We start from the raw sequence: 16,728 nt of genomic DNA on the forward strand, positions 1-16,728 counted from the left end.
GTATGTATGTTGATGAGGTGTCTGATTACATTGACAGAGGGTGATAGAGGTGCCCAGCTGGCAGGGACGTGGATCCCATTGTTGTTATATGCTGATGATATTGTCTTGATCTCTGACTCACCAGAGGGTATGCAGCGACAGTTGGATGCATTACACAGTTTTGCAGAGGATAGTGGATTGTCTGTAAACCTTGGTAAAACCAAGGTCATGGTGTTTAACACCACACTGCAGTGGATCAGGAGATCGGTACCGACCTTCACGTATGGTCAAGAGATTGTGGAGTATACAGATGCATACACTTACCTTGGGATAGTCTTCACTGGGCCGAGGTTTTCTTTGGGGAGAGCAGCAGAGACTAGACTGACCAGAGCTTATGCGGCCTTGGGAGGCTTGGAGAGGATGTGTTTGCAGGTTCAGTTCCAGGAACCTCGGACAAAGTTATGGCTCTTTGATACTTTAGTAGGCTCAGCTATGATGTATGGGGTACAGGTATGGGGACCTTCTGTAGGCCAGGATGGTTGGAGACGTATGGAGAGGCCCTTGGTATCTATGATCTCCCGATTGATTAGAGCCAAGGCCTCCGTACCTCACGCGATCATTCGAGCAGAGCTAGCTGCCTCCCCCATGGAGATTGAGGCGCTTACCAGATCAGTGTCCTTTGTGCACAGCCTATGGGATACTACTAGAGACAGATATGCTAGACTGGCCCTTGAGTCTTCCAGACAGTTAGCTCTACAGGGGGACACTTCATGCTGGTATGCACAGATGACTTCATGGTTTCAGACGCATGGCTTCACCATGGACAGGTTGCCCCCTTTCCAGTATTCTCTTCAGGCACCCTCGCTGTCTCTTACACGGGTGGAGATCACTAGACTCATTCGTCAGGACCTGATCCAGCTCGACACCAGGAGGACATGGATAGAGCCGCCTCAGGAGTTGAGCACGAAGATGGCTTTCTATAGAGAGCATCTTCTCCACCTCACAGTAGATGGGTTTGTGATTCGACCCAGCTACATGGACACACATATGTCTCATGGTTTGCGTTGTGCCATTGGTCAGATACGCACATCCTCACATCAGCTCGAGATTGAGACTGGTAGATTCAGAGGGATACCAGCAGACAGCAGGATATGCCGATTATGCCAGAGAGAGCCAGAGACAGAGTTGCACTACATATGTCATTGCACAGTGTTCTATGAGATACGGGGGCGTTTCCACTGCTTATTCAGAGAGGGTTTTGGTCCTCTATCTAGGGTCATGAGTTATGAGGATCAGAGATGTCTTGGACTATATCTACTTGAGTTACACAGGTGTAGAGACACTTTACTGGGGAGAGCTAGCGAGAGGCAGTCCCAGAGACACATTACAGATTTCTTTTCACTAGATATGGGACAGCCAGAGGAGCAGCCACCACTGCAGAGCTCGTCCCACACTCATTCGACCACTACTGGCACTCTCATCGACCGAGCATTGGAGCTACAGAGATACAGACCACCGCGACTGAGGAGAGGAGCTACACAGCATCGACGGAGACTACAACAGAAGATTCGAGCCATACTCTCTCGACATCCAGAGTGCAGATGAGGATGGATCCTCACCATTTCTTCCATCTTTGTTTCACACACTGTTACATCCAGTTTACCGGGGACCTATTGTATCAGCTGCTACACCCACGTAGTTTTAGATTGTAGTAGTAGTAGTAGTATTTTGTTCCACTTCTAGTTCTTTTGTACCCAGACATGGTATTAGATTCACTATTTTGTAACTGATTGGTCTCATAGGTCATTTTGGCCTTTTGAAGACGTTAATATAACATTTCATTTCATTTCATTTCATTTCTCTCTCTCTCTCTCTCTCTCTCTCTCTCTCTCTCTCTCTCTCTCTCTCTCTCTCTCTCTCTCTCTCTCTCTCTCTCTCTCTCTCTCTCTCTCTCTCTCTCTCTCAAAATAAAGCTAACACCCAAATTTGCATAGAGGTGCTCACGTGACAGCTCATACGGACTTTGCGATTTGCGGCGGAGATTACGGACATCCCTTGCTGACGTGGCAGCACATACAGACAGCCCTTGGGCGCTTGTTTTTGGAGCCAAAAACTTTTAGAAGCATAGCTTTTCATGTATTGCTTTTGAGTTTGGCCAAGGACCTTTATAAGTGTGCCCAAGGCCTCTCCTTTGCTCAGATAAGCTTGGGAGCATTGAGAGTAGGACCCTCGCACATTGTACTTTGCGAATCTTAATTATAAAGAAATATAGAGAAGGGGCGCCAGTCTTTGGGGGCAGTGCATGTAGGCACGAAACTACGTAGTGCTGGGTCAACTCTCCTTTTCTCTCTCTATCTATTCAAGTTTTTCACATTTATTTGCAGTCTCTTTCGTGTGTTGTAGAAGATCTTAGGTTTGGGGTGTCCAGGCCTATAACGATGGGCTAAAAACATATCCTATGGCTAATTTGGAGGGTCCAAATGCATGACCAAAATTGTCTTTGGAAAGCGGGAAGAATGCGTTGATCCTGCCATACCTCAGACTGGCGTGGACGGTGAGGAGGGTGCCGAGTCTACAAAAGAAGCCTCCTCCCAAGGGAGAGGAGTACTCTAAAAAAGGATGGAGGGGCTCCTCCATCAACAAGGGCAACTCCCACTCACCAGGATCCCAATCCTAGCTATACAAGTGGCTTTCCTTGCCAAATCCATAGTCTCCAACGTGGTGCCTCCTTAGTAGTGAAAACATGACCTCCTCTAGCAAGAGCCTACCACTGTAACAAGCTGCCAATGGAAGTCAACTATTCAAGCAAAACCTAACCTTGAAACTCCAATCTAATGTGACGTCCATGATGGCTAGTCTCCACAATACTAGAGACGAGAGTCCCCTGCTAAGTAAAAATTGGGTCTCTCGAGTGAGGATCGAAGTACACCCACCATTCGTTTTGAGAAGGGATCCTGCGATGAAGGCGTCCCAGCCGGGTGGAATAGCCTCATCAACCTCTGATACGGGGAGAAACCCCTCCGCGGATCCCGTAGGTAGCAAGGTTGTACCATACGTACTGTACGGGTCGTGACTGTACGTACTGTACGTCATGCTGTATGGATAAATTTTTTAGGTACGTAAAAATACGTACCTTTGTTAAAAAACAATAAATGAGAGGAAATTTAAGAAAATTTTATTTTCCTCGTTAGAGGGTTAACCAATCTATATCAAGCAAAGTACTTGGGGACACATTACTACACACATTATCCACTAGAGATTCACTTAACTTCAAAACAAGTACCAACCTTCAAGAAACAATATACATTGAACAACGTAAAAACATTTCTATCTGCTGACAAGAGAACTCAGAACAATGACAAACCTTGAAGCATGAAGCAATTGAACAAAACAATAAACTCAGAACTGTAGAAACATTGCTTCAAATCGATATCCAGAGTCCAGTAGCCTAAAAGGGCTTTAAATTCTTTTTTTTTAAAAATCACCGTACTGTATGATCCATACGGACGTACCGTACAATACGGTTCCACACGTTCGTATTGGTACAACCTTGGTAGGTAGTGCCAATCACTTGTGCCCCAACCAAGGAAGCATCTGACCAACGGTGTAAAGGGCATGCTGGCTCATCCTCCTATCTAGCCCAATCAATGTGTGTCCTCTCGCCTAGCTGATGGCCTTCTTAATCCATACAAGTAGTTGCCTCTCTACCCCCTCGACACATGAAGGTGCGTTGCAAATCAAAGCAAGACGTAATTCCTTCCAAATCCGCAACAGAGTTGTCCTCGTACGTCAAACAGCAGCATGAGGTATTGGCCCCAAAGTGTGGCGCCCCTTTCGATATTTCTTTAACATTAATCATTGCAAAGTACAACTCCCGAGGGACCTCTACTCTCAGACTTTGCATCCAGATGCTCTACAAAGTGAGGCCCAAGGGGCTCTTATAAACTTTACAAGGGATGCCAAAAGCAGAGCCCCCAAAAGCTTCAAACACAAAAGCAAATAGTCCCCAAAAGCATCTGGTCTAAAATCTGCCCCAATAAGCAGGCAGCGCGAATTACGGAAATCCGTATAGCCCTACCACGTCAGCAGTCAACATGAAACACGGGATTCCGTATTGCTGCCACATGGCCTGTCCGTACAACCTATCATCGCATTTTACGGCGGGGGGGCGTCGGGGGCACTTTATCATTTTGGGACATTAAAGGCCTCCATTGGAGGGATTTGATACAACACCTCAGGTGTGAAAGTTGATGCCTTCATAATTGCATAGTACCTGCCCCCATTGTTAGAGTTAGTTTTAAATAACCTATACGATACTGCTTTGCACATGGATCAATCCGAGGAGGCATAAGGTTCGCAGGGGGCGACTCGTTTAAAAGAGAAACGTGATTATGTTTACTAACATCCAAATGGTGAACATTTTTTTATTCACTTTGAAATTTGTGCGTTTCTTGGTGATCAGGCAAGAGAAGTGGAATGTCAGCAAAGGAGATGGTGGACTTTGCAACGAGTTTAGAAACAGAAATATTGCATGTCTCACACTTGCCAATGGTTACATACCCGTCAACCAATACGTGGCAAACTTGAATCGGAGTTGCGTTGCGTTTCGAGATCTAACTTGTGTTGATTGAGGTATTTGCAGAGAGGGATAGCGACCATCTTCAGATTGTCCATTTTGGTTAAGACAAGACAGAAGATGACTTGAAGATGGCCTTGCTAAGCTCTGTGAGGCCACACGTTGTGGAGAAATGTCTTCGTTTGTTGCGTGAAGGATCAGCCGTGGATTCTAAAGTGAATGCTTCCATTGTTTTTTGCCTTGCAATGCATTTTTGTATGGAATGTCAAATTCTGAAGTGCCAGAATGGAACAGAATGGAGGTGTGCAAGTTTGGACAGCTTGCCCGTCTAGCGCTGTCTACATAAGATGACAGAGGTGCGTTCGTAGTCATCTGCCTCTCACATAATTATGGAATGGTGCATGATATTGCCGTTGCAACTGGAAGGCGTGAAGGCCACGTAAACGTGGTTGTCTGCAAGACAGTGATATGCAAGAAGGATAATAGGACTGTGCAAACACTATTGGTGTCCGCAATGAGGGAAGAGCACACCTCGACGTACCATTAGACGATGCCTGGTTCGATGGGCTAGAGCAAAGTGATTGGACGAAGGAGATTGATGGGACATCTATGCGAGGTACACTTCGCCGCCACTTTATCGGAGTAAAGTTTTTCTGTTGTCTTTGATTGTCGTTTGTCGTGCAAGAGGTCTAGAATGTGGGCATTGGTTTCTTTGGCAGATGCTTGCCCAATATACAAATGAGAACGGCGTTGTCGTACAATACGGAGGTGACTGTGGGGCAATGGCTTTGCTGGGGAGCGAGATGGGCCGAATGATGACAATATTTGAGAGCAACGAGGAGTTCTCCAACAAACTGCGCTTTGTTCTTAAACTGCAAGCCGAGCGGCTAAGAGAGATTCAAGAGCAAGATAGAAAACTTGCTGAGTGGGTGGATCTTGCACTGCAGGAAGCATCATTGATTCAGCCACATCCAAAAATTGTGGAGTTAGATCCTCCAGCCACTAAACTGGAGTAGATATGACAAATATCTACTCGAATAGTGTGTGGATTGATAATTTTTGTAAAGTCTTTCGTAATTATGTGGATTTTTCATATTCCTCTAACTCTTCTCAATAAACTTGCAATCACTGTGGTTCTACTTTCTTGGTAGTTGAGCTTACCAATCACAAGTTCCCGGCTCTAACATCGTGATTCATCCTTTCTCGTCTAATCTCTCTCTCCCCCCCCCCCCTCTCTCTCTCTCTCTCTCTCTCTCTCTCTCTCTCTCTCTCTCTCTCTCTCTCTCTCTCTCTCTCTCTCTCTCTCTCTCTCTGCCTTGCTCTCCCTCTGTCTCTCTCCGTCTCTTGTCATTGTCGAGAATTGATAATTGAGAAATTACTAAAAAGAACAATTGCGGATGAAGCATGAAGGGTCTTGTTGACACACACACCTGCTGCAACATGTCGAATGAGGTGTGATTGTCTCTATTGAATGTTTAAGTACATCTCTCTCTCTCTCTCTCTCTCTCTCTCTCTCTCTCTCTCTCTCTCTCTCTCTCTCTCTCTCTCTCTCTCTCTCTCTCTCTCTCCACCTCCACGCCGCGTGCATTGCATCAGAGAAGTTCTATCCAGCATCATTTAGTCTGATGCTCATATTTTATTCAGTTCTATTTTAAGGTGAAAATCTATTGCTTATTTTAAGTAATCAGGAGTCATATAACGCCCTCGCGTGTTAGACTTATGCACTTGTCTGCACATGTATTGTAGGTTGTGTGTAGGCACACTGTTGAAAGTGCACATAAGACCTTCAACCACCCAATCGCCACTCCATAGCAATGTCTTTTAATGTGGCGGCACGATTTTGGGTGACAACCTGCAACATCATGGTTCATCATTTGGCGGAGGGAGGTTTTTGCATAAGATTGGGGAATCCATCACAAAGTTCATAGAGAGAGCTTTTTCAATAAATTTGCCTGCCAATCCATTTTTCATAAAAAGCTCTCTCCATTCTCCTACACGGAAGAAGGGAATGGGGAGACTTCAAAAGAAGAGAGCATTGATCCTTCTTTCCCCCTCTTGAAGAGGCGTCCTACACTAAAGAAAACGGGGGTACTTCTTGGGGATGACCTCACACTCTCACAGATTGCTCATATGAAAGAAATCATGCCAGAGATAAGGACCGACAGAGAGAAAGGAAAGGTGGCATTTTATAGAGATGGGAGAGAGGTCATTATGGAAAAGCGCTCCGCATGACAACACGAGACCTATGGGACCACATTCAAACTTGCTACTTGGAATTGTAATGGGTCTCTACGCTGCTTTTGAGGAAAATTTCACCGGAAGGGACATCATCCTACTCAAAGACGCACTATGCCCCTGGATAGTCCCTGCCACGGGTTAGCGGATACAGATGGGAGACAACTTGCAGAAAGGAGAATCGATCAGAGCACACAGGACGGGGCTCAGGGGGAGTGGCAGATTTATTCATGGAGGAGTTGCAAACATTGATACATATTGCCCGCAGAGATGAGGAGGCTAAGTACATGTGGGTGAGATTGCTAGCTGAGACAGGCAGATACCTATACATTGCTATATGCTACTTTCCTCCTGGTACATCTGTGTATGCAATACCTAGAGGACAGCGATCCCCCTTTGCTATTTTGGATGATGACATATGGGAGTTTTCTAGAGATGGTGACATTATCATCCTCGGCGACTTCAAAGCTCAGCAACAGACAGTATTTTATGATACTTCAGAGGAGATGTTGAGGGAGCTTTATCTCTAGTATCCAAGACCTCACAGTTGGACCCAGACCTGTTGGCATAGCAGTGGATCACGCCCTTCTGTCGATGACTATCTCTTTCCAGTTCAGTGTAGCACACAAGCTACAGGAGCTGCGACCCGCTACACCTTCACTCGAGAGACTGACTCTATCTATATTGATGGGATTTACAGACGCTTGTGCACTGAGGAGCCACGGCAACCTCTGGAGGAGCTCACTTCTATACTGACACGGATATCGCATGATGCAGCAGTAGAGGCATACCCACACACACAGCCTAGGCAGAGACGATGTTCTGGGAGTATGCCCCAGAACAGCTCGTATGATGAGGAGTGCAGCGAGACGAGAGCCAGAGAGAGGTGCTTTTGGGAGACATCACTCACAGACAGTCACAGGTTGCCTTCTGACACCTACTTTGGCGGAAGAAGAGAGCATTTCTGGCATGATTGGAGCAGGACCTATATCAGCTATTCTTGAGTCAAGACTCAGGTGAGGCATGGAGACTCTTCCATGAGCACTCCACTCCTCTTGCCATCACTTCTACAGAGGCCTAGGCCCAGTATGCATCATCCTTGTACATAGTGCCTGGACAGCCACCTCTTCCGGACAGTCACAAGGACGAGTCCCAAGGAGTGGGGACGGGGGACATGGCTCAAATGGACTTTGTGTAAAAAAGAGGGCTTGACGGCAAATGGGGACAAAAAAGTGGGGACGGGAAGCCCAAAAATGGGTGTCCCTTGTGACTAAGTTCTCGAACCCCCTTAGTCATGCCCACACATATGTGCTTTTTCCACCGCTGAGATGGTGAAGAGGGACATTGATAGGATGAGGACCACGAGAGCATAGGATAATGATGGTTTGGTAGCAAAGCATTTTATACATTCAAGGGAGTTGCTTGCAGAGCTTATAGCGATGATGTTTAAACGTGCCATGACTGAGGGCATGCCTAATACTTGGAGCTTATCCACTATTGTGCCTATCTTCAAGTCTAGAAACCCTATGGAGCATGGGAACTACCGCACTATCATGATTGGATACACACTGGCACAGTTGTACACATCTATTCTTAACCAGCAGCTGAGTAGATGAGCAGAGCGAGAGGGTGTACCAGTCGCAGGGCAGGCAGGGTTCATGACAGGTTTCTTTACTCTTGATCACATTCTGACACTCAGAGCCATTATTGAGGAGGGCAGGCCACAAGGGAGACGGATCTATTGTAGCTTTGTGGACTTCCGCAAAGCATTCGACACAGTACCTAGAGCTAGATTGATGTGCAGGCTGCAGGAGATGGGAGTGCCATAGAGCTAATTTGGGGGATAATGGAACTATACAGGTCAATCGTGGGACATATACGAACGTCAGAGGGGCTATCTACTTTAGTTCACTCCACTATCGGGGTGAAACAAGGATGCCCACTATCTCCTACGCTAGTTGGTATGTATGCGGATGAGGTTTCAGACTACATTGAGAGAGATGGTGATAGAGGTGCCCAGTTGGCAGGCACATGGATTCCACTATTGTTATATGCTGATGATATTGTGCTGATTTTTGACTCTCCAGAGGGGATGCAGCGTCATTTGGATGCATTTCACAACTTTTCTCATGATAGTGATTTGTCTCTCAACCTTGGCAAAACCAAGGTTATAGTGTTTAGCACCACCCCACAGTGGATTAGGAGATCAGCACCGACATTCACATACGGTCATGAGACAGTGGAGTATATAGATGCTTACACTTATCTAGGGGTGATCTTTACTGTGTCTATATTTTCATTGAGGAGAGCAGCAGAGACTAGAATGACCAGAGCCTATGCAGCATTGGGTGGATTGGAGAGGATGTGTTCACAAATCCAGTTTCGGGAGCCTCGGACGAACTTTGGCTTTTTGACACTCTAGTGGCTTCTGCATTGTTATACGAAGTTCAGATATGGGGGCCTTCCGTGGACCACCACAGGAGGAAAGGTCGCACTGATGGATGGGGAGGTATGGAGAAGCCTCTAGTCTCTATGATTGCGTGGCTTATTAGAGCCAAGGCATCAGTACCACATGACATTATTCAAGAAGAGCTAGTTGCCCCCCCCATAGCGGTTGAGGCACTTACTAGAGCAGTCTCCTTTATACACCGTTTGTGGGACCTTCCCAGAGACAGATATGCCCACTTAGCCCTTGAGTCCTCTCGAGAGTTAGCTTTGCAGGGAGACACGACATACTGGTATGGAGAGATGACATCATGGTTTGAGCTACATGGATTCAGCATGGACAGACTACCCCCCTTCAAGGACTCATTGGATGCCCCCTCTCTGACTCTTTACACAATCCGAGATCACCGGCTCATTCGCGAGGACATGACTCAACTTGGACACCAGGACTTGGATTCAGCCGACACAGGAGTTCGGCACCAACATAGATTTCCATAGGGAGCATCTTCTCCACTTCACTGAGGATGGTTTTGTGGTGAGGCCCAAATACATGGACACCCACTTATCTCACTGAATACGGTGTGCTATTGGCCAGATACGCACATCTTCACACCAGCTTTGGGTGGAGACTAGCAAATACATCGAAGTGGCAGCAGAGGCCCAGACATGTCCCCTATGTCATACCGAGGCTGAGACAGAGTTGCACTATGTATGCTGTTGCCCAGTTTACTATGAGATACGAGGTCGCTTCCATTGCTTGTTCAAAGAGGGTTTTGGACCGCTTTCTGGAGTCATGGGGTATGAGGACCAGAGATGTCTGAGATTGTTCTTGCTAGAGTTAGGAAGACACAGAGAGAGCTTGTTGAGAGGAGAGGCTAGCCAGTCTCAAAGACGGATCACAGACTTCTTCGGTAGCACGGATATTGTGCAGCCAGAGGTGCAACGACCACAGTAGAGCTCATACTCTCCTCACACCAAAGGCACGCTGATCGACCAAGTGACAGAGCTCAGGAGATCCAGGCGCCCAAGGCTCAGGAGGACTACACAACATTGGCGGAGACTACATCAGCGGATTCAGGTCACCCTGGCCCGATATGCATGACGCCCGGTCAGACTACTCACCATGGAGGAGATTGATGAGATCTGCCAGCGACGACTTATGATGGACTTCCTGTGATCCTGATGAGGATTGTATATCATGCTCACTCTTGTATCTGCCCTTGTATCAATTCTGTCAAAGCCCTGGATCAGCCTTTGTATTAGACATAGTATGAGCGCCCCTCCCACTGACCATCTAGTAGATACGGATTTTTGATACTTTTTTCAGCACCCTACTTTTTATCTTTTGTACCCAGACATTGTACTAGACTCCACCATGTTGTAACTTCGTGGTCTCATAGGTCATTTTGGCCTTTTCAAGACGTTAATATAGCATTTCATTTCATTCTCTCTCTCTCTCTCTCTCTCTCTCTCTCTCTCTCTCTCTCTCTCTCTCTCTCTCTCTCTCTCCCTTTGAGTTTTAACCTACCTCTCCCTCCATCACCCATGGGCCATGGCACATCATACATGCGCTCTCTCTCTCTCTCTCTCTCTCTCTCTCTCTCTCTCTCTCTCTCTCTCTCTCTCTCCACACCAAGTGGAAGACAACGCAACACCGCTCGAAATTTGAATACTATTGCAAGCATGTCAACACAAAGTATTGGGAAGGCTATAACACAAACCCAATGGAAGCCCAGGCCCACATACGAACACCCATGCCCCACATGGCACGAAGAGCCATCTCTTTGATGCGCACAAGGTCACATATGCTGAAAATAGAAACAGAGGGCTGGCTGAAAATTGATGCTTCTAAACGGATATGCACATCATGTACAATGCAAGCTCCCGAAGATGAATCACATGTGACATTGGAATGCCCAAAATACGCTCACATTTGGGCTAATTTTCAACCACTTCTAAGCGGTTGCTCTACCTTTGCGGACCTATTATCCAAGACAAACCCCTCCCCTACAGCTCTCGGAACATACCTCACCCGCATACTTGAGCATCAAAAGACACTCATAGGAACACAAAAGGAGAATAACACACACCACACCATACACCCCCGTAAGGGGAGACTATGTATCACTTTGAGGTTCCATGGGTTATTTCTGGCCCCCGCGGACGTCAATACCAAATCAAATCAAATCTCTCTAATGTCACAAGACAGGCACCACGTGCCAATAGAAAATAACAGACCGAACAGACTTTTAGCACTTCAATAACAACTGAACTGAAAGAGAGAGACGACACGCGACACGGAGTGGCGGAATTCCACCCCAGATTGTATTGGCCCCAAACCTTCGTGCCCTTTCGGTATTTCTTTATATTGCATCAACACAGTACAAGTCGGTACTCCAGACTCTGCACCTTCTCCAGGAAGCATGCCAAAGAATGAGCCCATGGCGTCATATTTAAAGGCCCTAGGCCCAAAAGTAGTTTATATGAAAATCCTTCAAACTCAAAAGCATCTAGTCCAAAAGCAATGCTCAAAAAGCTGCCAATGTAAATCACGGAGTTCCGTACAACTACCACGTCAACAGTCAACACAAAACGCGGAAATCCGTACAGTCTACAACATCATCAGCTGCTACGCCAGTCTTTCTCTGTGTGTGTGGATCTAGCTTTATTTTAATCCTTTATGTCACTTGGACCCCATCGCACCGAGTCCCGTAAGTTGGTAGGACTTCTTCTTCTTCTCCTGTTGCTTGCTCTTCTTAGGGTTTGAGCCCCTCGGCCGTGATTTGAAGGTTGGCTCTGTTCTTCACTAACTTGACACGTCAGCAGTTTGTGACATTTAACCTATTTCTCCCTCTCCCACTAAAATCTATATAATGCTTTCCCACATCATTAGCACTGGCCACATGCTGTTGAAGATGACGCTAGCAAGCAGTAGCTTTGGGTGTGTGTAGTAGTGTGATACTCTCTCTCTCTCTCTCTCTCTCTCTCTCTCTCTCTCTCTCTCTCTCTCTCTCTCTCTCTCTCTCTCTCTCTCTCTCTCTCTCTCTTATTCTCCGCTTATTCTCCGTGGTTTCAGAGACACGGGTTCAGTATGGAAAGATTACCCCCCTTCCAATACTCTCTTGAGGCTCCATCACTGGCAATCACACGAACGGAGATTAATAAAATCATCCGCTGGGATATTATACAGTTGGACACTAAGAGGACATGGGTAGACCCTACACAAGAATTGGGCTCGAAGATGGCCGACTACGAAGAAAACTTCCTACAGCTCTCTGAAGATGGTTTTGTGATTCGCCCGAACTACATGGATACCCACCTGTCTCATGGTATGAGATGTGCTCTTGGTCAGATTCGTACATCCTCACACCAACTGGAAATTGAATTTGGCAGACTTAGGGGAATCCCACCTGAGAGCAGAATTTGCAAGTTATGCGGAATGGAGCCGGAGACAGAATTACACTACATATGCCATTGCACCGTATACTATGAGATACGTGGACGTTTCCACTGCCTATTTAAAGAAGGCTTTGGACCTCTAGATAGAATCATGCAATACCAAGATCAAAGGTGCCTAGGCATGTACCTACTGGAACTACATCGCCACAGGGATAATCTAATGAGAAGACAAAGAGCACTACAACCTCAGAGGCAGATCACAGATTTCTTTGGATCGAGAGAAGCAGGAATGGAAGGAGAAGCAAGAGGCCAGCAGCGAGCACAAAGGAATACTCACATTCACACCAAAGGCACCCTCATTGACAGGGCGATTGAGCTTAGGAAATCGGGACGACCACGACCGAGATGTAGAAGCACACTTCACCGGAGGAGACTACAACAAAGGATTAGAAGCATTCTAGCCAGACACCCAGAATGCTCCTAAGAAGTTTATCTAATACTTTGTATTTAGTTTTTCGCATTTATTTTCACAATCTCACACTTTTCAGACATTGTACCAGATTCACCACTTTTGTATCAGTTTGGTCTCATAGGTCACTCTGGCCTTTTGAAGACGTTTAATATAACAGTTCATTTCATTTCATTTCTGTGTGTGTGTGTGTGTGTGTGTGTGTGTGTGTGTGTGTGTGTGTGTGTGTGTGTGTGTGTGTGTGTGTGTGTGTGTGTGTGTGTGTGTGTGTGTGTGTGTGTGTGTGTGTGTGCGTGTGTGTGTGTGTGTGTGTGTGATACAGAGAGAGAGAAATGAAAATGAAATGAAATGTTACATTAACGTCTTCAAAAGGCCAAAATGACATATGAGAGAGAGAGAGAGTGAGAGAGAGAGAGAGAGAGAGTGAGAGTCCATGGGAGCGACACGGAGTGGCGTAGTTCCACCCCCAGAGAGCTTTGGCCCCAAACCGTGGTGCCCCTTTCGGTATTTCTTTATATTGCTTCAACAAGGTAACAACTCCTATGGCTATGCTCTGCATCTCCCGTGCGTAACATGCCAGAGCGAGAGCTTACATGGCTTATTTAAAGGCCACAGGTCCATCAAAAGCAAGTTAAATGAAAAGCATCACTTCTAAAAGCTATTGGTCCAAAAGCCAAGCGCCCATAGGTTGTTCGTATGTTGTCACGTCATCAACTATCAACGTAAAATGAAGAAGGTCCATGCAACTACTACATAATCACTCCTCTATGCAAATCTTCAATGTGTGTGCGCGTGTGCGCACGCTTTATTTTAATGTTAGGCCCCATCGGATGGGTACTCTAAGTTGGTTAGGGGTTATGATTTGAAATCCTAACCCATTTATTATTTGAGCCACTCGACCAAACTTTATATGTTGGATTTCTTCTCTTTTGGATTTGTTTCTTCTGCTTCTTCTCTTAGGGTTTAGGACTGTCGGCCAGGATCTGCAGGTTGGCCCGCTTATTAGGGCTTGCCACGTCAGCAGGTTGTGACTAAACCGCTCCTAATGAGGGTGACAAGTTCCCTAGCAACAACTAGAAAGGAGGAGAGAAGGAGAAAGTATCTACCAAAACCTCTGCAAAATAGGACCCTTCAAGCTGCTATGAAGAGGAAAATCACCCTGGGAAAGTATGGCAAGTGGGAAAGCAGTGACGAAGCAGAAGGGAGGTAAGGAAGCAAGGCAAGTTGGATAAAAAAATACAGAGGAGAAAGCAATCATTGAAGAGTTTGGAACACCATTGAAGAGTTTGGAACACCACTCCCCAAGGAGTGACCACACCTCCATCTAGATATAGTTGTTTTCATGATGTTTGTAACAACACCCATTTTAACTATAACTCTTACGAGTACCAAGTGTTCCCGCAAAAGTACCCAGCTTTATTTTTATTTTACTTTTTACCAGATACTTATCTGTCCTATAGGTCAACTTTGGCCTCTATAGAACGTCAAAATAACTTTCTTTCTTTCTTTCTAGGAGATGTGAGCTGTATGGAGCTGAAAAAGAGGGGGCAGGTGAAAACGATGCAATTCCAGTTGTGTAATCCCTGCACCTAGGTACCTGCGTGGTGTGAGGCACCTTTCTCGTATGAGAAATTCTTGATTTGCCCCTTTCCCTTGCTTTCCAGCATCTGTTCTTTGCCTTCTTGAAGTGCAAGATGCTAGAAACCCACCAAGGGCCTCCCGTCTCTCCAGCATATCTGTGTGCTATTTGTGCTCCTGATGCATTATACTACGGTCCATGGATGCATCCAGCGGCCACATGCCCGGCTCTGCCAAAAGAGCTAAGCTCAATAAAGAAGACCCTTTGACAGGTATCTCCTCTATGAATAGTCGGGAGAGAGAGAAACCAAGGGGGATTCTTCGCTAGGGAGGGGTGAAGGATCACTCTGAGAGTGGAAATTTGCCCACCATTGGATGGCGCCCTCATCTAAAAGATCTCCAGGAGTCCAGCCAATCTTTGAAAGACATGGTTGAACCTCTGAGAAAATACCTGGAAATCACACTATAACTGTTAGAACCTCGCCCAAGCCAGAGAGATCCATGCTCTGTCTCCATTTGTAAAGGTAGCAAAACAGTTACGCTCCAATCCATAGCGCCTCTCTCTGTCCAATGTAGCTCCTTCTTCAGCCTTCAACTCTTACAAGCACAGGCTAGCTCACAAGAGGAGGATTGCTCGGTGTATAGTTGACATGTTTGCACGAGCAAGACTCATGAGAAGATAAGAGGGGAATAACATCCAATTTACATGAGAGTCATAGCATTGAGCATGCCAGTCACTAGAGGAGAACATCAGTTGCTTAATGATATTCAAAGGCGATTCACAACACAACTGCATTAAAGGACAGAAGGACCAGCCATACACCCCCCTAAAATTTGATTTTGCTATACATTGATGGGCCCTTAGACATAAGGGATTGAGTGAAGGAGCCAAGGGCTCCACTTTCAGGCAGACTTAATCCATTTTTTCTCAGTAAGGAGATGACGCTGTCATTACCTCAGATACAACAAGGGATGTGAGACCCTTGCAGGCTCCCGGGCCTTTGTCTACTATAACTACACTGTCGAATCATTGAGAAGACTTTGACTTTCCCTACTACAACTCGTGTCAAACTTTAACAGAACCTTTGTTCAAAAATTGAGCACAAGAACAAAAACTTTGTTAGACATACTTATATAGAAAACAGGGAATGTTTACTTCACAAAAATCCAGACACACATCCAACCATTGGTGATAAGATCAAAGAACCTAACAACTAACACCCTGTTTATTTTACTCTGTATGGTCACATGCTAAAAGTCAGAGAATCAGAAACTTACCCCATAGCCAACAACGAAGATCTCCCAAGGTAGAAGATTTTGCCAAACGCCACTACACAATGTAACAAGGTTGTTCTGTTATCCCCTTTGATTCAAGAAATGAAAGTCTGAAATGTCTATAGAAGTTGTATAGTAATTGTTAGATTTTCCAACACATAAATTTTCAAATAATCTACAAACTTCAAGCAAGAGCCATGGTTGGCTCAATAGCCAATAGACTTTATCGAGGGTCCTGAAATTATGCACATAGTAAGCATAAATTTTTGAGCTAGAATAACAGGCACTTAAATGAGGAAGAAAGCAATTGCCGATTCTCCCACGTAGGCACTAACACAATATGTGAAGTTTTTCAACAAAGTCAAAAAACAAAGCAAAGGAGTATTAGCAAGATTCAGTCAATGCATTCAGACTTAACGTTTTAAAAAAGTCAGGACAAATCATTTCCTTACTCTAAAGCTCACAAGAATGCTCTCATTAACTCTTTTGGAATACACTAATCTCACCAATCCTCCTCATATCGGGCTAGAATTATCTATAAAGTTGAGTGCTACCAAAACCTTCCTTCCAAAAGATACTGGGAAAGCATTTTCAATACGATTATTAGCTAGGGAGAACAATTCTTCCAACATCAAGGACCGCAGGATGATCAAGGCCTCCTCTCCTCACACCAACAACCTTCCAGCAGTGACTATCTGGAATGGTATAGCATATTATTTACTGACTAGAACATTCTGTTGAGGCTTTTCCAGCTCATCTGGTCTGAAGCAAC

At 45.6% G+C, this 16,728-nt stretch overlaps 1 protein-coding gene across 4 annotated transcripts in view; it reads right to left on the bottom strand.

Moving 5' to 3' along the window:
- The window catches only part of LOC147431039 (MBOAT (membrane bound O-acyl transferase) family protein), a 152,155-nt gene that overhangs the window by 69,334 nt on the left and 66,093 nt on the right, over window positions 1–16,728 (bottom strand). For all 4 annotated transcript variants that reach the window (XR_015185668.1, XR_015185669.1, XR_015185667.1 and 1 more), the window contains exon 11: window positions 15,960–16,011. Coding sequence is in view for 1 of the 4 variants with exons in the window: in XM_086493585.1 (XP_086349711.1) it covers window positions 15,960–16,011 (52 nt within the window). In the remaining 3 variants the exon portion in view is untranslated. The remainder of the gene's footprint in view (window positions 1–15,959; window positions 16,012–16,728) is intronic.

Source organism: Adiantum capillus-veneris, chromosome 21 (genome assembly GCF_014529385.1).
Source record: "Adiantum capillus-veneris isolate H3 chromosome 21, ASM1452938v2, whole genome shotgun sequence".
In the NCBI taxonomy this organism is placed as follows: domain Eukaryota; kingdom Viridiplantae; phylum Streptophyta; class Polypodiopsida; order Polypodiales; family Pteridaceae; genus Adiantum; species Adiantum capillus-veneris.